This window comes from Hoplias malabaricus, chromosome 1, assembly GCF_029633855.1.
Source record: "Hoplias malabaricus isolate fHopMal1 chromosome 1, fHopMal1.hap1, whole genome shotgun sequence".
In the NCBI taxonomy this organism is placed as follows: Eukaryota; Metazoa; Chordata; class Actinopteri; order Characiformes; family Erythrinidae; genus Hoplias; species Hoplias malabaricus.
The window spans coordinates 73,856,074-73,880,864 of record NC_089800.1 but is presented as its reverse complement, the minus strand read 5'-3'; the positions used below and the strand labels follow the sequence as shown (position 1 = coordinate 73,880,864).

Here is a 24,791-nt window from a genome sequence, read left to right as displayed (position 1 = left end):
GAGACGCAGAGCCAGTGTCAGGGAGATGGAGCATCAAAGCTGGCGATGGACAAGGATACAGTCCTGTGCACAATCATGAACGCCTCCTGGTTGGTTTGAAGGGTGTTTTGTGGTGCTGCCCAAGCCACTTCATTTGTTTACCAATTTACTGAGCTAGGACCGCAGCGTACAAACACTGGACCTTTTCCAGCTCACAAACAAACAGGAAAGCTAGCGAAAGGGGAGGATACATTCTCTGAATTTTACAAAATGTATGGGTATAAAATCATGTACTGCACCTTTAAGAAACTATCAAATACTTTGCTGCTGCAGTCAACTTATTTACTAAGAACAGAGGAAATACTAATACTAATTTTTTCTGATAGGAGAAACACCATAAAAAAGTATACAAGGCATATTGAGACACTTACATCGTAGCTGTAATCAGCTTCATCGTTGGACACAGTCAGGTCAGCAAGGTCCCCGAGGCCCAACACGCTTTCCAACACATCATCTGAGCCCATGATAAAGGACTTCCCCCCTCCAGACGGAAATGGCAGTGGTTCAGCTACGCCCAAGAGGGAAATAGTTAGAGAGCAATAAACGAAAAGTCAGGTGTCACATTTTCAGACAGATTTTTTCGGTACAATGTACTTTTTGCTCATTTATCCATACTGCTGCTTGAAGTGAAGGGCTTCCAGCCTTGTCCCACAAAGATAGATTTTCCCTGGAATTCCTGAATATTTTCTTAATATTATATGTGGCAGATGGTGAAAGACCTAAATTCACTGCAATCTTGCACAGATAAATGTTCTATCTGAAATCTCTTAAATTGTTTAAAAAAAATTCAGTGTTGAACCACAGCCCATGTTTGCTTACAAAGCCTAAGAAAAGAATTCTTAGTGAATGGTCATTTTATGGGTTTATTGTTTATGTACAAGTTTATTGTTGAATGGTGTAACATGACTCTTCTGTAAAATCTGTTTACAAAGTGTAGTGAAGTTCTTTTCTTTGTTCTTGTGTCAGTTAAATGAAGGGTCAAGAGAATGAACAAACCACAGATTCTTTTTTATTTCATGAACACTTCTGAAATGGGTTTTGTAAAAGGAGGAGGGCCATGTCCTACATTTGCCCCCCACCCCTTTAAATTCAAATAGACTCACCATAACTACCCTATGTTTTGACCAACACCCCTAGCTTGTTTTTTTTGTTTTTTTTACATCGTATGATTTCCAGTACGTGAGGAAACTGCAGCGTGGTGATAATAGTTAACCATCTTTGCTGTGCTTGCACTGCTTCTCTCTCAGCCTTGAAATAAGCTGATGATTTAAAATCTGAGGACTAACATTAAACGTGTGAAATTTATCAAGAGTCAGTCCTGTTCTCCATTAATTATATTCATCAATTACATTCATTCAAGCACTGTAAAAAGTTAAGAATGATACCATTAGGATTCTTGAGCAAGACCTCAAAATAACAGACCAAGCATGTGAAACTGAGAATGGATCCATGGATTTCTGCTATTACTAGGGAAATGGGAAAATGACAAATGTTTATGGTTAAGTCTTTACCCCACTCTGTGCCATCTCCTGAACTCCGGGCCTCGCCTGCACCTTCACCGTCCTCTGCATTCACCAGGAAATCAAATTCCTTCAGTGCTTCTTCTGTGTCTGGGTCATCTGGAAGGTCTGAAGCCAAACCCTCATTTCCCACCTGAGAAAACATGAGCTGTTTCATTACATTGCTTTATTGTTTTAGGAAACTAATTAATAATTTGGTACAACAACAGTTTTAAGAAAAAAAGTGCTCTATTTGTACAAGTAAAATTACATTTTGTGGAGTAGTGACAAAAGGGGGAGTATGTGACTGAGCTAAACCGTCACAGTTCTCATCAAAGCATATAAAAAATGTAACTAGAATAGTACAAAATCTGACAGGTTTTAGGGTTCAGGTCTGGCTTGCGTTTCTGTTATCAGGGCTGAAATATTTTGTAGATTGGCTTGTTTTTTTGGGAAGACTTGATCCAAAATCCATGCATTTTCGTTGCACTTCACGCTCTCTACAATGAATATAGTTTATAGGCATGACAGAAACATCTTTATTATAACTAGAGAGCAATGTAAAGTATCAGGCCATGCTAATCTCACTCTGGAGTAAACACTACACTGTGGTGAACTGTAATGAGGAACAAGTGAACTTTAACAAACACAGGTGAATGTGGATGGAAATATCCTAGTAGACCTTCTTCTGTGCTTGCTAAATTCGCCTCAATTATGCCAAGCATTTCAGTAAGCATTGCTGGTCTTTGAACTTCAATCACAGACAATGCCCGGCCAACAGTCAAGGAAGCCATTTATAGATCGTTTTTATATTATTATTTATATATTTACACTTTTGTAATCTAAAATTCAAACACTTGTAATACCAAGACATTTTTGCTATTCAGAAAGCAGCAATGAAGTGTGTTCTTTTTCTTAAAGAGTACACTTTCTTTTCTTTTTTAAACATTACCATGACAATACTGTAAACCACAGTAAGGCAAGGTATTTATCAGGATAGAAATTGTCTGTACCAGTACATGCATTTATGTATTGAGTATTAAGCTGATTAAACTTACTTCACAACAAAACAAGTAAGACCTGTAATCTTTGAATCTCACCTTAATTTTATGTTTCTTTATTCTTTGTTTATCGGTTCTGTTTGAAAGGTTATCCATCAAGTCTCCCTCTTCGTCCTCCTCTTCATCACTGTCATCTGCGTTTTCTAAGAAGTTAAATGTCTCTAGTACATCTCCAGGATTCCTACAAGACAAGCAAAAGGTGCCATTTCTGATGTAGTCGTTAATAAAAACAAAAAATGTGTAAAAAAGGTGTGTTGTTGAGTTTGTACCTTTTCATCCCCTTCCTTTTGCTTGGAGACTCTCCTCCATTGAGGATCTGCTCTAGGTTCTTGGTTTCCACAGAGCCATTCTGCTCTGAACCAGACAAACCAAGTAAAGACCGCACTCGTTGTGACCGCACATCCAATATTGTGTCTGTGTAACCTACTTCCTGAAGATATCTGACACAGACAGAAATGCTAAAATTAATACCTATGCCAAACGAGCAAGAAAAGACAACTGAACCAAAAGGGACTCCCAATGATTGACTGAGATAGGAATCACTGAAAACAAATTCTACAGTACAACAGTATATACATAAAATGATATTTTAAAAAAACTATTTCGTTAATTTTCCAATGGTATATATGTCATGACTCTTAACACCATGTAAAACGAAAGCTGGTATTTTGACAAAATGCTGACAAGAAAGAATACATTTTTGTAAAAAAAAAAAATAAAAAAAAAAATCCAGACATCAAAATCAACTGGTTCAGCCTTATATCAAATGATACCCAATGATACCCCTTGCTTGGATAAAACATAACAGATATGCTCAGACAAGCTCTTAAATATGATTTATGTTCTGCTTCCCTTGGTTTTGAAAACTGCTACAAAACACAGCAGAACACTCAGGAAGAGGTTAAACTTCAGGTTCTGAAAACTTACTGCCTTAGGAGTTGCCGGCCTTGTTTCCAGGTTAACTGACTGTTCTGCGGTACTGCAGGTACCTCTGTATCTTTTGTATCTTCTGAAGGGAAAAATAAATACATTTTAACACATATCATTGATTTCAGTGAAACAGCAGTATCCTTCTAAATCATTCATTTATAATGGTAACAAACTTACCTGATTCAAAGCTGGGCATTTTGACCTCACCTTGATTTAGTTCGGTGCCATATTTTAATTTATGGTATTTTGCTCTACAAAGAAAAAAAGTTGAATTAATTTAACAAGCAACAATGTTGACTCTCTGTGACTCAGCAGACCATAATTCATGTCTGCTTTACACAGATGTACTACAGTTATTTACACAAAATTATTCATTTGAACATAAATATCGTTGCTGTCCAATTAAAAACATGTATCTCACAAAATAGCAACTTTACAGAAGAAAGGAAAAACCTTCTTAAATTTCAATGGAAGTCAATGCTAGAAGATTATTTTATTCCAAGTAATTTTTTACCAATTTTTCTATTGGTCCATTCATCATGAAGTTTTACCACAACAAGGGATGCTTTTTTTTTTATTTGGACAGCAATGATATAACGTTATTTAAATTTCTACAAACCTTTCTTGCTTTAATGCATATTCTAACATTTTTATTCTTCTAACCAGGTCATTCTTTAAATTTTCTTGACCTTTTCTCTCTCCTTGGAGGAATGCTATTCGAGCCTACAAGAAAAACACAAAAAAAAACAAAAAAAACAAAAGGCATGAACAAAAACTATAACTCAATAACCAGATATTTTTCAGAGTGAACTTGTCTTAGAAAAGTTAGAAAAAAAAAAAAAGAAAAAAAAAAAAAAAAACTACCAGAAAAACCTTCTGGATTCTGTCTTGATGACATGCAAAGAAGAAATTATTTCCTTAGCAATGATTCATATAACAAACAGCAATAAAAACAAATCTCAAAACATTAATTTTTTTTTGAGAAATATGTTATATTAAAAGTTTCAGGCACAGGTTCTAGCGTTCATTTTATATGTGGAATCTTGAAGAAATTCTTAAAAACATGTTGCATTATTGCTCCTTTTTTTTTTTTTCCATGCATTTCTTTCTCAATATTTTAAAAACTAAATAAGATATAAACCATGTATGGGGGCAAATGTTAATACTTAGTTTATACTGCTGCCATATCATCTACCCTCACTATTCTGAAACCAACCTGCGTCCCTGAGGAAGAGAGCCACTGTTTATTCATTCAATCATTCATTCTCTGCAATTTCTTATCCATTTCATGGCCGTGGTGGGTCCAGAGCCTACCCAGAATCACTGTGTGTAAGGCGGGAACACACCCTAGAGGAGGCGCCAGTCCTTCACAGGGAAAAATACACTCACACCTACTGACACTTTTGAGTCACCAATCCACCTACCAACATGTGTGTTTGGACCATGGGAGGAAACCAGAGCACCCAGAGGAAACCCACGTGCATACGGGGAGAACACACCAAACTCCTCACAGACAGTCACACAGAGTGGGTCCCTGGAGCTGTGTGACTGCAACATTACCTGCTGCACCAGCGTGTTGCCCGTCACTGGTTTATAATAATAATAATAATAATAATAATAGCAATATGAAATTTTGGAGATGCTTGATATCTATGTTGAGCACCCACTAGAGGATTCAGGTGGTGTAACACTGACGTGACATGACATAACTCTGATTGAAATATCAGTCATTTAATTCACAAAATTATTGAACTTCTGTACATCTTACAAAACATACATAACATGAATTGAAAATGGTAAATTTCTTAAACAGTAGTGGGGAATATTTTGTACTCTGAACCAAAATGACAAATCTGATGATCACTGACGAGCTACTAAAAGTCACATGGCAGACCTCTGGTAAAGTATTAACCATGATCATAACTCCTCTGTTTGTGAGAACCTAAATGTTAAGTAGCACATGGCAGAAAGAAAAAAAAGGCAATGACCCAAAGGACTAAAGCCCTCCCTCACACTTTAACATTATTGAGAGAGAGAGCAGCTGTGCAACTTGAGCCCTCTTAAAGGCTGGTTGGTGTGAGGGGGGAGGCAGTGAGGAGGGGGTATTTATAGACAACCACACTACTCCCTGAAAATATGGCTTCTGTGTACTCACAAGAATCAAGCAGGTCATCACAGAAATGTAAAATGCTGGGATGGCTGTAGCTGTAATCATAGGTTATATTTGCATCATTGGTAATAAGTAGTACTACATTAAGCACACAGCATTATGAATATCTCTAGCTTTGTACTGTGAGGTCACAGATGTAAAGGTCCCTCAATAGAAAAATATGGAAATCAATAAGGACAGTTTTATTAAACTTTGAAACACTTTAAATAGAGGTTAACTACTGCACAGACCAATTTATATATTTTTGTAGACAACAGGATTAGTGTAACACATGTCCTTTAAAATAAGTACAAAATCATTCTTTCAATTCAATTAAGACAATTCAACTGAAAATGTCTTAATTCTTATATTTCCTATTCACAGCTACTAAATGACAGCTTACCAGGAAGAAAAAAACTAATTACATAATTGAGTTTTCATACAATATATGGACATTGCCTCAATTTTTTGTTGACCTCAATATCGCCCATTGTGTTTACTGGCATGTATACTTACATAAGAATGTATGTCACAAATATTTTATCAGCTTGCTCTGTTCTTTCCTCTGGTCTTTAAATTCTGGAACAGTTATGTCAATTTGTTAAAAAAAAAAAAAAATCAGTGGTTTTATTTTATTTATAATTTTTTTTAAAACCCTGGGTACTTTTTAGCCCTGGGTACTTTTTTTAAGTTGTTTTCATGGCAAAATGCAGACCTCCAGCACAAACAAACCGTTTGTAAGATCTCAAAGTTACAGCAGTGTAAGGGTATGTGATATGACGATGTCAGATAAGAAGGATAGGATAAGAATTTGTCCAGAATATACCACCGCAGGGAGATCGCTGGATCGTGCTAATGCACATTCAGTCCGCTGCAGTTCTTATAAGTTGTTTAAATACTGTGTACATATTACACATCAGTCAAACGGGCAGACTCTCGGGACACCGATAACGTAAGCCACTCCTCTAAAATGTACGACTACTGAATTAAAACAAAAAGAATTCGTTATTCCATACATGAGATGTCGCCAAAAAAAAACAAAAAACAAAAAACAAAAAAACACTATTGTGCCACGAAGCCTGAAGAGCTCACAAGTGATTCGCACGCACACAAAGCATACTAGCGCTTAGTAATCCTCATGTTAGTGTAGAGTCCTTACAAAATACAGCTATCAAAATAAAAACAATCAAAACAATGTTTTGAAAGTCTGCCCTTTCCATACTGAGACCATTTAAACACAGGAGGGGAGTGAGGGAGGCAGCCAATCGGGGAAAGCTCTTTCCTTCCAACATGTCTGGCCTTAAAGGGGAAGAGTGCTGGGTTAGAAACAAGACTAAATATCAGAATAAATCTGGGTGAGTCAGAACTTATTTCCTGTTGGCGAGGGTAAAAAGCCATTTGGAGAGGTGCGTGAGATTAGTTTGTCAAGTAAGGTAAAATGTAAAATGTTGCCATTAAGCTAAGATAATTCAACATTTTTTCTGCAGTAAAATTAATCATTTTCCTTATGGAGAGGTTGGGGCCTTTGAAGATTCCATTCTATTTATAAGATTTAGAAAATGTAGAAAAGTGCCTAAAATGTTTTGATTGTATTTTGACCACTAAAGATTCATTTTAATATATTTAAAAATTCTGAAGGCTTTTCAGCAAACATTGCTTCAAATATTACCTCTAGTTTATTCACTGCCTCAAGCATTTCAGGCGGAAAATTGGAAAAAAAACAAAACCCTGGAGTGTTAAGAAGTTAAAAACTAGAATCGTGATAAAAATCAAGGTTGTGATCCTGCAAAAAAAAAAAAAAAAAAAAAAAAAAAAAGTGATAATGTATTTTTGCCGTATCACCCATGTAGTGTAGCTACAGCCCATCCCTACAGAAGCTGTCACATTTCTTGTTATTCATCTCACAACATTACGCAGTGGCGTTTTGAAGAGCTTCAAAATCTCCTTGGATTGGTGACTGACGAAAAACTCCAACCAGAGCCAGATGCTGCAACAAGGAAAACTATGTAATAACTGGTGCACAGAGCCGTGCCTTACATTAACACTGCTGTTGTTGTGGTTTTCAAAACTTGCGGTTCCCAACAGAGATGGGGTTTAGCGACATCGCAGGCTACATTTTGTAGGAGAGCTGTGCTAGTGGAAACGGGACCAGGGAAAAGTGCCTTGAGCTGTGCTGAGTCAAGCTGATGCCTTGCAGTGGAAAAGCACCAAAGGTCTGTTCCATTTGGTCCCTAAGCATCCTATTCTTCCTAATTTAGTGCAGCTGTTAAAATAAGACAAAGATGTAAACAAGAGAATGTTGAGAAGCATTCTGTATACTTTCTCATACTTTAGAACATAAGTTTCTTAGGGATCAAATTAATCTCTGTGTTAATGTCATTTGTTCCCTGACACCAGAAAATAATGTGTTTTGGTGAAAATACCACATTAACACATACTCATTAGACATCAAAATATATGGAAATTGTTTTATTCCCAATGTTAATTTCAGCAAACAAAAAAGTGCAAATGTTCACAGTAGATAATTTGTACTCATTTCTAGAATCAACATAAGTAATTTTACATACAAATTCAGATAAATATGTTCAGGAAGATGATCACAAAGAAGAGAGTGGCCAGTAAAAAAAAAAAAAAAGAGTGCTGAGCACAGCCACTAATGGGCCTGGAGAGCAGAGGCTTCAGAGAAACAGCTGTTTGCGCTTGTCTTCTGACACATCAGAGCGCACTAGCCATATTCCTGAATAAAAAGCACACTTTAAAATCATCTCACAATAAGCAACCTTGTTTGTATGACATTCTGTAGAAGGAGCACAAATGAGACTTGACCTGATAAAATTACTCAACTTGTCTTTCATATAGTACCTATATCTTTAAACCAATACATTTATGTGATTCACGCCACAGAGATAGTGTCCTAAATATCAGCTCTGGGGAAAAATGGTGAGGTCACTGCCCATATCTAGGGTCTTGCATAGGAGCAGGCTTCAGAACTTGAGGCAAGAATAACCCATGCCAAAGTATAACACATGGCTCCACACAGCTGTCAAAAAATGAGTGCTCAGTGACATTTATTTGTAAGAATAGCAATCCAACTACTCAAATAGGAGAACAATTAATTTTTTTTTAATCAGTTCATTGTATTTTTTTCTTAAAGAGATGTAATGATATACCCTGCTCACGATTCAATTTGATTCATGATTGAGTTCACAATTCGGTTTACTCATTATTTTATACCATTCTGAATAAAGGATAAAAATAAAAAGAGAGGAAAATGTTCTAGTATAATATTTTTTTTTAAAAGTTACGAAATTAAACAAAAAACTTGTTTAATTTTGTCAATAAAAATACTAGTGAAGTTGCTTCCATATCTTAAACATCCAACTGAAAACATTCCAAACTGTGTGCAGTGCAAAATCGTGTGCATTTTTTTAGAATAAAATATTAAGCAAAAATAAATTGTCTGCTCTGGCTATTAAAAGAAAATACAAGTAACAGTTTTAAATGTGACTGTTGTGACAGGACTGCCACCTGTTCCTATAGACTGGAATTTGTTTCAGACTTTCCTAGCAACAAAAACAGTGCCTTTGTTTTGTTTATGTCTATGGCTGTGATCTGGTCATCACTGTTTTTTCGAGTAAACACCAGTACAAAGGGGAAGAATGAGTATGACCCGTAGTTTGTTCTAGGCATAAAAAAACTAATATTTTTACAGTAATTATATTGAAAAGAACACCCCAAAAGCTGTAGGAAAGGACACAGAAGCAGGAATAGCATGGATGGGTGCAGATTAGACTGAAGGCTAACACAAGCAAGCTGGCAATTTAAACAATCAAGCTGATTAATGCTTGTTATCTGGATAATAATCCGGATTGTATCGGACTCTTGTAAACATCTCATTGAAGTTTGAGTTATTATTGTGTCTTTGTGTTTACTGAGACATGGCAGGCTTAGGGTAATTTTCTTTTTTAAATAAAATTTATCACAGTTTAAACCAAATTAATCTAAAAACTCTGTCTTAAACACACTCAATGTTTTTAATGTTTAATGTAATACTTTTGTCATTATTTAAAATATCCAAATATTTATCTGAAATGCAATAAGCAAATTACTCAAATCCACAAAGAAATATTTCATTAGACATTGTAAATGTCTATTTTGACATTTTTTGTGTTTCCATTAAATAGCTTTATTTAATGCTATTCATTCCTGTGCATCTAAAATTTTTGATCTTACAAATGTGTCCACAAAAAACAATTAGAACTACAAATACTAAATGATTACATTTTGTCCCTGTATTATTATGATGCCTTTTCTGCGGCTGAATTAAAATCTGATCTTACATTTAAATTATGCCACACAATCTGCTTTAAAAGATTAAAGCAATTAATTTAAGGCAACATCTACGATTGTGGGGAAACGCTGTTTTCTGGTTTGATTCACAACAGAAAATGTTATACTAGAGTGCTTCAGTTCTGTAGCACATTCGGTCTGTGTTTACATTCATGCAGCACTCTCCTAAATTTAGAATCAGTTCCATCAACAACAAAAATAGGTCAATTTTACACACCTACAGAGCAGGTATAGAGCAACATCCTTATTTCAGTTCTTCTTAAAATTTGGATGTCTATTCGTTGTCTAAAAAGTTCCAAAATGTAGTTTTTCTGCCATGGGCAGAGAGAGAGAAAGCGTAGCATATTGGGCCAAGACACATTGTTTTTTTTAACCATTTACAGACACTGGGCCTTCGTAAATACATTAGACCAGTTTCCAGACCAATGCAAGCTGACTACAGAGGTAGCAAATGGTAAGGAAACCTCAACAGAATTTTATAAAAAGTGTATTTTGATTAAACTCATGAACACCCTCCAAGTTCTGGTGTGGTTTATAATTAATTATAATCATGCACGATATAAGATATCCTATGCCAATCCATTAGAGCTTCACATAGGGCCCACCACACACACTTCCTACCTGCAGCCACCAAAATTACTGTTGAATCCTACACCTCAGTACTAAGGTTGCTGTGGCCGTTTATGATCCGATCAGCAGCCAGCTATCCTTAACAACTACGGTTACTCATTGAGCCAAGCCCACGAGTACCCAAACCAGCCACTGTAGCACTAGCTCTTCACAGGGGTGATCAGGCAAGCACCTCCTCTCATTGGTGTTTCGCTGAATTAAGCCCACAACACCTCCAGAAGGCTAAACAGTGAAGTCTGGCGTCCCAGACCCACCCCCTCAAAGCCAGCTTTACAGTCCTACCTCACATATTCTCATAAACAGCGGCGCATTGGTCTATGATTACTCTATGTCACACCGATGAAAGTGTTGCTGCTGAAATTGTTGACAAAATCTCACATGTAGAAATCAAAGTCTGTATATAAGATTTTGGATCAAAATATCAGACTTTGTTAGAATTATTCTCCAAGTTGTCTTTAATAAAAGGCAACAAATCTACCAACGCCATGACAGAGGACAATAAAACATTAGATTATTGCACTGTCCAAACCCACCTTAAGACATCTTTCTACCCCTCAGAAGTAGAATAAGTATCACTGCTAAATGTTTATGCCTGCCACTTCCTGCAAAGTGAATCATACTGGCTGCCTGTGCCATCACTAACAAGATTTTTGTCCTGTTATTAAATTAAAATAGCACTACGCATGTTTGTGGAATAACCCGCAACCTCTCTGGTGGAAATATGTAATTCCACAAAAGTCCGGAAGACCATTTTTAATGTGGGTTTTGGAACATTTTTTTTCCATGTCATAGAACTGGTCCTAGCTTGAGCTCTGTCACATTCTATTAGCTAGCCAGCTCTTATCGGTTTTATGTTTCTTTGTATGAGCCACATGTGACGATACAGACACTGCATAGATCAACACGGTAAGCCCCGTTATTCAGGAAATCAACCCATTGAGTCAGACATTTTTGAGCCTGTATATATATATATATCTAATATCTTAAAAATCTTGGACATCTCTGATTCACAGAAGCAGAAGACTTTGGAATTGTTGCATGTGCAATGTATTTTTTGAATTCTTATGATTTGCTACAGCTATCACCACCAGCTCAAACATACACACAAAGTCAGTCAAAAACTTTCCATTTGTGGGTTCCTCCATTCATAGCCATGAAACACAACATGACACTTTGTTTCAAAACAAGATCAGATAATGAATGAAAGGGTGCCTTAAAAGTTGCTTGCAGATTTTCTCCATCTGCTGATAATGATCTTGGTTAAAGATTCACTCTTTGTAATGGCATGTTGATGGACAATGATTGCACAGGCCTGACAACCATCTGAAAACTGACTGTACCATCCAAGTAAAATCCACATTGAAATCTCATTACAAACAAATTTTATTTTCAAAGCAGAAATATTAAAAGCTGTTAAAATCGTTGGAGTTTAGTTTTTTTATTATTATTATACAAATTGTCTCATCAGCCTTTACCTAATATTCATTTGACAGGTTGCATCAACTTTTCAGGAATAATTTATCAGTAAGTGTATGAGAGAAAAAAAGTGTATACACAGATTCACCACTGCCTTTTACAGACTAACCCTATGTTCACAATAGCAGCAGTTCACAAAAGCATAAAGCGTCCATCATTTCCTATGGAAGAGCGTGATTTGTAGCTGCAATTTAGCAACAAGCGACACGATGACAGAGCAACAAATCAAATGAGTTATGACGAAGTGAAGCGACATTCTAAATGATTGGCTGAGGGAAATTTGTTGAACCAATCGTAGACACAGGGTACGAAGTTTGGCCAGCTTCTGATCTCTGAACATACACCCCCCACCCCGCAACAACACGAGTGGCCTCCACACACCCACAAGAGACAAACTAGGGGCGACGTGAGAAACTTCTCACCTGCTAGTGTGAAGGTTTCCAAGTTGACTGACATGACACATTTTCTAGGAATTTTTATTGTGTTTAATAATCTCATGCACAAGTCATATGCATACTTAAAAAAAATCAGTATAAATAACTTGTGCTACTTCTCTAAAATTAAGGCAGCAAGATATTATTTCAGCACCAGCATCACAAATTGGCATGCACAGCAGTCACAGCACAGGTGTGATAACAGGTATGGCAAATTAAATTATACCACAGTTAGTTCTGACCCTGCAGTGTGATTGGCTGAGAGACGTTCCAGGAGTGCCAATATTACACGATAATGGCACTCTAACCTAAGCCCTTCAGGTATCACTCGGCAAAATACATGTAACCTAGCAACAACGTTAGCGCTTACAAGACTTTGGGGTTCCTGGACTTTTTCACCCAACAGGAAACCATTCGTGCACCTTATTTTGAACACAGTAAAGGGTTAAGGCACAGTGGACCGTTATCTATATTCTGATAAGTAAACATAAGTAAATCTGAAAGTAATGAGGGGAAAAAAGTGTGTGTATATATAAAATCATTCATTCATTCATTATCTGTAACCGCTTATCCAGTTCAGGGTCACGGTGGGTCCAGAGCCTACCTGGAATCATTGGGCGCAAGGCGGGAATACACCCTGGAGGGGGCGCCAGTCCTTCACAGGGCAACACACACACACATTCACTCACACCTATGGACACTTTAGAATCGCCAATCCACCTAACAACGTGTGTTTTTGGACTGTGGGAGGAAACCGGAGCACCCGGAGGAAACCCACGCAGACACGGGAAGAACACACCAACTCCTCACAGACAGTCACCCGGAGTGGGAATCGAACCCACAACCTCCAGGTCCCTTTTATATATATAAAATTGCTACTTCCATGTGGTTACTGTGATTGTGCTTAATTGAGTCAAGGCACCTTTGTTTTTCTCCACTGCTCTCATTTACCAGCATGTGACAGAGTGAAATTATGCTACCTTGTGGAAGATTGATAAAGAATTTTTCACAACCTTCTTTATCTTAAAACCTAATAATAAATGGCAATAATGAACTGTGGTATCATTTCAATAATACACTCAAGACTTGTGTTATAATGTGAGATATTGGCACTGGTGTACTGATCTACAACCGCTGAACACCAGTGCTAATATCCTACATTATAGCACTCCCTCTTGTGCATTATTCCTTAAGTAAACTTGTCATTCTGGAATATTTTTACAACTTGATACAGAAAGCAAACTGCTGTAAAATGAAGTACAGAGGTCATGCAATCCTTGAGTTATCAACATGAACTATTAATATCATGACATGTTAGATCATTGGCTTCATCCTAGACTGACAGTGTATTATATGTATACAATGATGTCATGTCGAGTAAAACATTGTATTAAACTACTTCATTTTCCCATTAAACATAATTTCAGAGGCACTGACCTGCTGTGTTTTTTTTTTTTAAATTGCTCCTTTTATTTAATTCGGGGGCACAACTACAATTTCACTCCAGTAAGAAAATACATAATGATTGAAAAGAGCTGAAAGTGTGTGGGGGGGACATGTGGGGCAGGTGCATTCAAAAACTTAAGGGAATTATAAAAAGAGTGACGAGTAAGAGAAAGAGTGGGGAGTGTGAGTTAGAGAGAAGGGTTGGAGGAAGTAAGAAGGAGAGAAGTAGAGAGCACAGAAAGAGACAGAATGAGAAAAGATCTCAGAGTAAGAGCAAGAGAGAGAGAGAGAGAGGAGTACTTGGAGGGATGTAGAGAGAGAGAGAGAGAGAGAGAAGAGTGTGGCGTGAGAGGGAGAGAGAGAAAAGAGTGTGGCGTGAGAGGGAGAGAGAGAAAAGAGTGTGGCGTGAGAGGGAGAGAGAGAGAGAAGAGTGTGGCGTGAGGGAGAGAGAGAGAGAGAAGAGTGTGGCGTGAGAGGGAGAGAGAGAGAAGAGTGTGGCGTGAGAGGGAGAGAGAGAGAGAAGAGTGTGGCGTGAGAGGGAGAGAGAGAGAGAAGAGTGTGGCGTGAGAGGGAGAGAGAGAGAGAGAGAGAGAGAGAGAGAGAAGAGTGTGGCATGAGGGAGAGAGAGAGAAGGAAAGAGAGAGAAGAGTGTGAAGTGAGAAGGAAAGAGAGAGAAGAGTGTGAAGTGAGAAGGAAAGAGAGAGAAGAGTGTGAAGTGAGAAGGAAAGAGAGAAGAGTGTGAAGTGAGAAGAACTAATCATGAGAAATTATAATTTTCAAAAGACTGTTCTTTTGGACAATCCTCTCCTACCTAGTAATCTATGCACTGAATTCAAAACTAAACACATATCTGACAATAAAATCAATTTGACTTAATTTTGCATCCTTGGACACTATAGAAGTGTCAAAAAAACGGCTCACTGTCATGACCTACAAACACCAATTTAACCCAGATAAAAGTTAGTGGGATTGTCATGTGACTTCTTAAGATATCTCTGCAAGAAACTCTGCTCTCAAAATGCCCTCTATTTGTATCGATTAATGCTTGACAATGTATACATCAGCAATGGCCTGACAATTATGATAATATCAGAGTTGGTATGAATCCAGAGGTATGTTTTCCACTTGCTCTCAGACAAAGCAAATGTTTCAGAGATATAAAGCTACATGGTTTTGGCCTCGTCTAAGTGCGAGTGAGATACACAGGCCACAGGACTAAAGATTGGCATCATGCTTAAAGTATGTAATGAAGAAAGAAATAATGGAGGCAGTGAAACATTCACATCCTCCTCAGCTTGACAGTTGTGCATTTTCTTTAAAACTGCCTCAAGCTGCAACCTTCTGTCACAGCTCTTTTACACCTTACCTACCTCTCATTAACAAAAACCTGAACCTCCCGATGGCAAACATGACTGATTTGGCAACAAAACTAAACAAAGCAACGTAGCATAAATATATCTTCAAGAACTCAGTAAGAGAACAAATTCTGACTATTTAATTTTGAAATGCAATATTTCATAGCTGTGGTGAAAGACCCAGACATCCAAAATGTTGATTGCCTCCAGTAATTACTTGAATCATTAACATATGGGGGATATGCAAGACTCTAGTTTACGGTAGTTGTGAAACAATATTTCAAGGTGCTTGAGACCCACACGCTTGGTAAAATTCTCCTAAAGACTTTTGAAACATTTATTTCTACATTAACATACTCAACATTCATTAATTCAGTTTGATGATTATTCATTGTATGTAATCCTTTATCTAACCATTTATCCACAGTATCCGGATCCTACCTAGAATCACTGAGTGCAAGGCAGGAACACACCCTGGACGAGGCACATACTGAACATTGCATATAAAATAAAAAAAATCACAGAACATATCTGTAAAATTGCTGGTGGTGTTGTAGGTTAAATACATGCTTAAATCTGAGTTGTACATTTGACTTCAGGCTCTCATCAACAACACTTAAGAAATCTGAGTCTGGAAGTTTCTCTGTAGCGTATAATTTTGTAGTTTCATACTTTGTTTACATCTTTACCATTGAACTGTTCTGCAAATTAGAAACATACACTGAATCCTCCTTTAAGGGACTGTTTCTATACCAGAGGTTATGTCTGTCTTTCTCAGTAACTATCACAGGTTAGTGTTAGTGACAGGGACAGGAGTGTTTCTTCTTACATTCTTTTGAGTGCTATTTCAGTACATGTCTTTTTGCACATGGGATATAAGTATATTTGTACAGATTGGAAAACACTCGTCGGATGGCTTACGTGTTGTTTGGACACAACAGCAACAAAAATACAAGCGTCTAGTTTCAGAATCAAACAGCACAGCCAGTAACATTAGCAAGCTAGCAGTGTGCAGCAGTGCGACTGACACTATGATAACAAGCTCTCAAAAAAGTACAACTCTCCGTTTGTTCGAGGCTTTTACTGAATATGAAAGTGGGTCCTGGTGAACTGTCACCTCGTAGCCCATTGAGGCTTTTTTTTTATTATTTCGTAGTGAAAGAGAGAAGCAGTGTCAGGTCCTGGATCTGTAACGTTAGCTCAATAAAAACCTGAACACACCGACGCCATGATGACCAAAACAAAATGGCTGAACGGGAGATTAGTTGACACAGTCAGCTGTGTGCTAGAGGAGCGGCTTCTTCTCGACTTCGCTCCCGCAGAACACGCACGGCGTGAACTCAGGGAAAACACACAACACCGAGGAGATCCCACGGGGCCGTTCCCCAGGCGGGTAAGACACACTGGGCGGAACCGCTGCCTATTATTCACCGTGTTTATTGGTAAAGAAGCGCACAGCGCTCTGTGGACTTGGGGCCGAAACTGAAGGCTTCCTAGTCAAACATAAGTAATATTCATCCATTCGCCGATGTCTTGCTCGAACCCGACCCTTTGGCCCGAGACTAAACAGCTTCTTATTCGCAGGAGCCGGGGAAGATAGCGTAAACTATTGCTCCATGTAACTTAAGGTGGAACGGACAATTCCAAGTAGCGTTAGCCGCAGACAGTTTTGTCGTGATTGTACCTTTATTTATAACCCACTGAACGAGGACACGTTGTCCAGAGAATATATTATCTGCCATCCTCTATGAACAAAACGTGTCTTTAAAACTGATCATTAAGCTCATTGTATACAGCCTGAAGCTAAAGCATCAGCGGAAACTCCGTTAGCTCGTGTGCTAGGACGCTAGCACTAACGTTACCTGCAGCTCGGCCCGCTCCACCTCCCAGTGCGCTCTCTCCATCTCGAAGCGGGCCCATTCGTGCTGGATATAGTGCAGGATTCCGGGGATGGTGTACTGCTGTGGACGCGGGAGCTCGTCTTGTGGCGGTGGCGGCTGTGGGCCGACGGTCGGCGCGGCACCGGGCCCGAGTGCGGGGTTCACTGTGCCGTTGTTTCCCTGCTGTGGTGCGGACTGCTGTCTCGCCGTGGCCATCCCTCCTCCTCCTCCTCCTTCATCCATCTTTCAGAATTAAAAATAGCAGTGTCCCGCTACCAGACTCCCCGGGAGCGCGAGGCTCTTTTCTCGGGTCCCGCGCCCCTCTTTCCGACTATTAGAAGCTCTCGCGCGTGTGTGTATTGTCCGTGGCGGTGGTCGCTGTGTTTGTCGCGAGCTCAGTGTGAGCGCACGGCTCCGCCGTCCGCCATTAGTCCGCTCTCTGCACGAGAGACTCTCCTCACTCTCGCTCGCTGCCTCACTGCGGGCGACACGGGCATCAGCGCGCGTTGCATGACGGGACACTCCGGCACAATCCTACACAGCGCCCCACACTGCACATGCGCACAGAGAGTCCAGTTCAGGGCGCGCGCACGCACACAAGACGACCAGCACATTGTGGCGCCTGTGAGGAAAAAGTTGTCAAATACAGCCATTCTTTCGTTGTCTGTAACCGCTTATCCCGTTCAGGCCAAACTGCCTTCCCGGAATCATTGAGTGTAAGACAGGTATACACCCTGGACGGGACACCTGTCCATCATAGGGCACCACAAACTCACACATTCACACCTGCACATTTGAATATACAATCCGCTTTCCAGCATGTATTTCTGAACTGTGGGTAGAAAGCAGAGCACCTGAAGGAAACACACATAAACCAGGGGAGAACCCAATAAACTCTTCACACAGAGACACAAGGCGGGGCTCGAACCCATAAGACCAGCACCTTGTTTGACAGCAACACTACCTGTTGCACCGCCTTGGCAAACATATTACTGAAATTCTCTTAAAAAGGACACAGGGACAAGCAGAAATTGGGGTTGGGATATAGTGAGATCCAGGGGAATCACACGCCAGCACTGTCCTTCTGGCAGACCTGTGTCTCTACACACCAATAACAAATACACACAACAACAAGAGATAAACCTCTAAATAACACAGTAAATCAGTTGTTTCCAAACATATTCTGTTGTGCCCCCCTTTTGTAGATGAGAATATTTATTAGCCAACCATGTCCTAAATTTAATTAGTTAAATTTAGGACATCATAAGACTTTAGAAGTATGACAAACATATTATTACACACTCCTAAGTTTTCTGTGATATGACACATCCGACAGCTTTTTGTTTGAATCCAGTTCCAGTAGCCTCAGGTTCCAGAATGTAATTGTTTCACTAATTAACATGGAACTGGAAATTTACTAGTTAACTACCAAAACATCATCATAATACTAGTGATGTTCTATGCTTGTTGCAAAGTGAAAGGTCATAATATATTGAAACTACGCTAAACGAAGAGGCTGGACTAAGTGGTGGGGCAAGGGGTAAAATAGGATTGGCCCTCCCCATTTCCCCTTGAGATGTAGTGATAAAGAAAATTTGGGTAAGCTCTAAACACTAGTGCGTGCAGATAGTCATCTGAACAGATGCAAAATCAAACACCTAATCGTGTCTATTTACAGTCTTGTGCATGCAGAGAAATGTGAGTCTGGGTCAAGTATATTGAAATAGGACTGGTGACACCGAACATGTATTAACAGAATGAGGCTTGGTATGGCCTCATCTGTGGAGACCAGATATGCTATGTGATAATGTGGGTATAATCCATATGGAATTGCGGCACTGAGTATGTATTAACGGTACCTGTAGGGCTTTGGCCTTATGGGGCTTTTCTACCTCATGGGACTGACTGATTCTACTCTATTCTGTTTTAACACTTGGAACCTGGCTGGTTTTCCATTATAAAGACACCCCCACACACACTAGTTTGTGCTGTATGTCTGCATTTCATTGTGACTGACAAAGCTCTCTGACCAATCAGCACTCTGTGAGGTTTACATGTAATAGTTTTTACTCAACTTGCTTGGAACCAGTAACAAGCATGTACTAAAAAAGTACCCAGTTCCAGGTACCATATTTGCCTAATAGAAAAGCATAAGAGCCGAGTCAAGTCAAGTAGGGACCTACTAGCATTATTAATGCATGCACCATGCCATGAGTTCCATTTGGACATTACACACTACATTAGCAACATTTGCTAATCAATCTAGTCATCTTATTTGCATTGCAGTTTTAAGTATTAATGGTTAAATACCTGTTTGTGTTTTTTTTTTCTTTTTTTCTTTTTTATTGTTATTATATTTTTAGTGGCAGCCACCTCCTTCCCAAGTCACCATGATCAAGTTCCTCTTAATGTTAAATAAGCAGGGGCAAACTCGCCTGTCAAAGTATTATGAGCATGTAGATATTGGAAAGAGGGCGGCGTTGGAGGCGGACATAGTCAAGGGATGCCTGTTCCGGAAAAAAGAAGAGGTCAGTTCATGTTTTATATTTTTATCAGCTAGTAACCACTGCTTCATTTTCCTAAAAATCTATTATCCTTTTACCCTTTTAAGACCTTGCTCTTTTCTCCATGTCCTGCACACACTTGTACTCATTCTGAGCAAATTCATTTGAGTTTTGAATGTTCCAATAATGCCATGCCAACATATTGCCAATAAATCTAGATCTGATATGACTGATATCAGAGTTCAGGCATCCACACCAAGACACACTACACAGACCCACTCTGTGCCAAATATAGCAGTGAAGATTCTCAGGCAATTTAAGACCAGAATTAGAGTAGGTAATATGATAAATATTAATAGAGTATTTATTAATAGAGTATATGGTCAGTGCTGGCAATCAAGAAAAGCAGTTTTGGTTTTATTTTATTTGGAATCGATGTAAAACATTCCTAAGTATTATTCTATAAATTTAATTGCATCACACTTATAAAGCTTGTGCCTTTATCAGTATACATCTTGTATTATATAGGACACAAATCATGGCAATTTGTAAATGGTTTCTAAAATAATAATAATAATTTTGTTAAAAATCTCTTAAGCCAGAAATTACATTGTTTGACACCCTCTGTTTCCAATAAACCAGACGCTAAAGCATTTTTATTAGGCTACATTTGTCTATTTAAATTTTGCTAAAGCAGAAAAAAAAGTTTGAATTACTATGTTACTGTAACATTGAGATGTCCCTTCATTGGAAGAACAGCCCAGACCATTATTTCTCATCCACCAATCTTTACAAATGACACTATGCATTTGGACAGGTAGTGTTCTCAGTGCTCCACTGGCAGACGTTACACCACCTAAGGACAGCAGTCTAATTTTGTGAACTTGTAATTGTTACTATGCTGCTTAGCCTAATGCCTTGTGGCCCATCAATAACAGCACTTACAGTTGTCCAGGGCAGCTTTAGCATGGTAGAAATGTTAAAGACTTTTTTTTAGGATTGTTAACAATGTGTTAACAGATTAGATACTAACAGATATCTAACAGATTAGATGTTAACTAGGTATTCATATTCTTTCAGCCATTTACTGATAATATATGTCCAGTTTGTCCAAATGCAGATTTTTTTAAAGACTGCCCACAATTTTTTGTCACTGGAGTACATACTATGCTGTGGTTTCCCAGATACGGATTAAGCCTAATCCTGGACTATGTCCTCCTTTCAATAGAAAATCACAATACAAATGCTGCGTAGTCCAGGACTAGGGTTAATCTTTGTCTGGGAAAGTACAGAAATATGTCCAAAGGTTTGTAGACACCCATGGCTATTTTTTCACGTTGGAAACAGAAAACAATGAAATGTAATCTAAGGTCACCACACTCAGTGCCAAGCATCTGCTAGAGGTATATTAAGCTCCCACCACTGGGCCGTGGGGCAATGGAACGGTACTCTCTGGAGTTTTTGAACTAAAACCATTCATCCAACATGACTACCTGACCTTAATATTTTTTTTTGTAGCTGGATGAAGTCAAATCATCACAAAAATCATGATGTCAACATCTAGTTTAAATCATTCCAAAAGATTAGAAGCTTTGTTACTGCAGTAAAGGAAATAACTTATTAAATACCCTTAATTAAAAAAAAAACACTTTGATATTTAATGAACCACTGTACAAAACCATTTACCCAAAATCATGCCTTCTCCCTCTTTTCCACATCTTTCGCAGTGCTCATTTGTAGAGTACAAGGATTACAAACTGGTATACCGCCAGTATGCAGCTCTTTTTATTGTGGTTGGCATCACTGACAGTGAGGTGAGTTATTTGCCCGAATACTTGTAACAGTAACTATAGATAAAGAGCTTATTGTGTGTTCTTAATATAAATGTATTTCTTTATAAAAACAGAATGAACTTTCCATTTATGAGCTTGTCCACAACTTTATTGAAGTGCTGGACAAGTACTTCAGTCGTGTGGTAAGTTTAAGATAATTAATGAGTCACATAAATAAATCATCTGTTCAATAAATGGTCAGTATAATAATTAATGTTCTCTGTTTTCTTTTCAGAGTGAACTGGATGTATCCTTTTTAAAACTATTTTATGAAGTTTACCAAGCAGCCAAAACTTTCAGATGACCTCCTTGTCTCTACACTTATTGTCCAATTTATCAGCCCCACTCACCGTTTGTACTTCTACAATTACAGACTGTACTACATCTTTGGCTCTGGATACACCAGCTTTCACCCTGTTCTTCAATGATTAGGACCTCCACAGGACCACCAGGGATGATATTTGTAGGGTAGATCATTCTCAGAGCTGCAGTGACACTGACGTGATGGTTGTGTTTTAGTGTGCGTCGTGCTGGTACGAGGGGATTAGACACAGCACTGCAGCCTTGAGTTATATTAAAAACTGTGTTCGCTCATTGGCCAGAGTGCTAGACACACCTACTTTGTTGTTCCATTAAGTAGATGCAAAGTTCAGAAATGTAGCTCAAGAGTAGCCGTGCAGTTTGTGTTAGTCATCCTCAGGTCCATTAATGGTCATAGTACACTGCCCACAAGACTATTCTCAGCCCTGCAGTGACACTAAAGTGATTAAAAACACCACTCATACCCTGCATCATGTCAATGCCAGTGCAGTGCTGAGACTGATCCATCAACCAAATATCAGTTATTCATTCATTGTCTGTAATCACTTATCTAGTTTGGGGTCACAGTGGGTCCGGAGCCTACCCGGAATCATTGAGCACAAGGCGGGAACACACCCTGTAGGGGGCACCTGTCCTTCACAGGGCGACACATTCACTCACACACTCGCAATTATGGACACTTTTGAGTCGCCAATCCACCTATCAGCATGTGTTTTTGGACCCTGGGAGGAAATACAAATTAATCACTCTAATTTTATTTATATAGCACTTTTCCCAAATCAGACTTTTCACAAAAAGTCACCACAAATCAGCTTTACAGAGATTTGGGTCCAAGCCTACAATCTGCAAGCCCAGGGGGACACCCCTCAGGGCACAAGGAACCTAGGCTCATTAAAGGGGAACCCATCCTTCTCTGGGTGAAACTGGAGAGCACAACAAATAACAAACAGAAGTAAAAGTGCACTGAACTAGGGATAATGAGTTATAGGTAATGTGAAGGTAAAATATTTGTGATGAAGGTGTATGAGGAAGATGGAAGTGGTCAATGATTCTGTGGGAGGGTAAAAGCAGGTGCAGAGTCCATTTGGGCTAAAACAGCATCCTCGCATGGCCAAGCATGATGCTGTCGGACAAGGCCAAGATCTTGTACAGGACGAATAGGGACAGGGGCTAGATCAGGGTAACACCAGAGAGAGCTGCAGGCACATGGCATCTTGATGCATGAGAGAGACAGGACAATGAAATCCAGATGGGGAAAAAATATGGAATGTAATAGGCTCACAGTATAGCAGATGAGGAATTACCTTCCAAAATAAAAAGAACCCAGCAACAGACATGCGGGAGAGGGAGTATGGCGTCTGATAGGTGGTTATTTACTACAGTAGTAAGACAGGGTTAATACATTCATTCATTATCTGTAACCTCTTATCCAGTTCAGGGTTGCGGTGGGTCCAGAGCCTACCTGGAATCACTGGGTGCAAGGCGGGAATACACCCTGGAGAGGGCGCCAGTCCTTCACAGGGCAACACAGACACACACACATTCACTCACACCTACGGACACTTTTGAGTCGCTAATCCACCTACCAATGTGTGTTTTTGGACTGTGGGAGGAAACCCACGCGGACACGGGGAGAACACACCAAACTCCTCTCAGTCAGTCACCCGGAGCGGGAATCGAACCCACAACCTCCAGGTCCCTGGAGCTGTGTAAAATCTGGTAATATGTAAAACCAGTTATAACACCAGTAGACAAAGAGAAACCTGAAAGTGGGTGATTAACAAAAAAGTTAGGGTTTTAATTGAGATTTAAATATTGATAGTGAGTCTGAGCTCCAACTCAGGACGTAACAGGACGTCTATTCCAGAGTTGAGGAGCTTAGTGAGCAAAGGCTTCTGCATTGTTTTTCCTAATGTCAGGAACCAAGTGTAAGTGAAGGGTGATAAGGTATGAGAAACACAGTAAGATATTATTACTTGTTCTGTGATGGTCCTGTTGGGGTCCACAAGCAAAGCAACAGGACTAGGGTGTGGTCAGTGGAGCTGATAAAATGGACATGGGTCATATTTATATTTTGGCAGATCTGTGTGTTTAGTCACTGGTCATATATTGCTGAACATCTACGGGACATCTAAGTCTCTCCCTACTTAGACTTGACTTTTACGAGCACCTTGGGGAACTGGCTTGTAATTTACTCACTTGCTAAACAATAAGTTCCACCCGGTGTGATATTAAATTCCTTGTATTGAAAGAATATCATTCCTTAATTCTGAATCAGATCATGTTCAATTTGGATAAGGTACACATCATTCTTGATGAGATGATCATGAATGGACATATAGTGGAGACCAGCAAGAACCGTATCTTGGCACCACTGCTGGCCTTAGACAAGATGGCAGAGGGCTGAAAGAAGACATTGAAAAAATGTGTTGGCTAGTTTATTGTATGAACTGGTAATTACCATCCAACTATTTGCAATGAATTGATCTGGACTAGGGCTCATTCCTAAGGATTTAGCCTAATCGTTTGGTAACTTTGTACTGGTGAGCATCATTTACAGGCTGCTTTACTCAGCTTCACATTAGGAATAAGCCTTCATAAATTTATGTATATGTTTTCCTGAGGGCTGTTCTACAAAGCAAGGTTTCACATTTAGCCAGACAATTGTCCAAGCTCTGATATTATTGGACAAGTTTTACTTTGGGTCAAGTTCTCTGGCGACAATAAGACAACCTGCTTTGTGGAATCCTTTGAAAAGCTTAAACGAGTGTCATGTAGTTTTAGTAACACTCTGTAAATGAGTAGCTGTCCTTTCAATAAACGTTTATGGAAAATCGTGCATAGTTTGAAGCCGCCACCTCCTGGAGCTCTGTGATGACATGTTG

General features: G+C 39.0%; 2 protein-coding genes across 2 annotated transcripts in view; one reads left to right on the top strand and one right to left on the bottom strand.

The window, feature by feature from the left end:
- Nucleotides 1-17,738, bottom strand: part of strn3 (striatin, calmodulin binding protein 3) — a 24,999-nt gene extending 7,261 nt beyond the window's left edge. The window contains exons 1-8 of the mRNA XM_066673409.1: nt 17,232-17,738; nt 4,149-4,252; nt 3,707-3,780; nt 3,527-3,608; nt 2,869-3,039; nt 2,639-2,780; nt 1,551-1,692; nt 411-547 (exon numbers count right to left, since the gene is read on the bottom strand). Of these exons, the coding sequence (XP_066529506.1) occupies nt 411-547; nt 1,551-1,692; nt 2,639-2,780; nt 2,869-3,039; nt 3,527-3,608; nt 3,707-3,780; nt 4,149-4,252; nt 17,232-17,492 (1,113 nt within the window). The 5' untranslated portion in view covers nt 17,493-17,738. The remainder of the gene's footprint in view (nt 1-410; nt 548-1,550; nt 1,693-2,638; nt 2,781-2,868; nt 3,040-3,526; nt 3,609-3,706; nt 3,781-4,148; nt 4,253-17,231) is intronic.
- Nucleotides 16,620-24,791, top strand: ap4s1 (adaptor related protein complex 4 subunit sigma 1). The gene is made up of 6 exons (XM_066673410.1): nt 16,620-16,762; nt 19,613-19,777; nt 21,481-21,567; nt 21,660-21,728; nt 21,821-21,832; nt 24,185-24,791. The coding sequence occupies exons 2-6, from the start codon at nt 19,640-19,642 to the stop codon at nt 24,311-24,313; spliced, it is 435 nt and encodes a 144-aa protein (XP_066529507.1). The 5' UTR covers nt 16,620-16,762; nt 19,613-19,639; the 3' UTR covers nt 24,314-24,791.

Excerpts from the sequence above, each read along its gene's own strand:
- ap4s1 (XM_066673410.1), top strand. The coding sequence starts at position 19,640 with ATGATCAAGTTCCTCTTAATGTTAAATAAGCAGGGGCAAACTCGCCTG. Across the intron at positions 19,778-21,480 it reads TGTTCCGGAAAAAAGAAGAG|TGCTCATTTGTAGAGTACAA; the intron begins GTCAGTTCATGT and ends CATCTTTCGCAG. Across the intron at positions 21,568-21,659 it reads TTGGCATCACTGACAGTGAG|AATGAACTTTCCATTTATGA; the intron begins GTGAGTTATTTG and ends TTATAAAAACAG.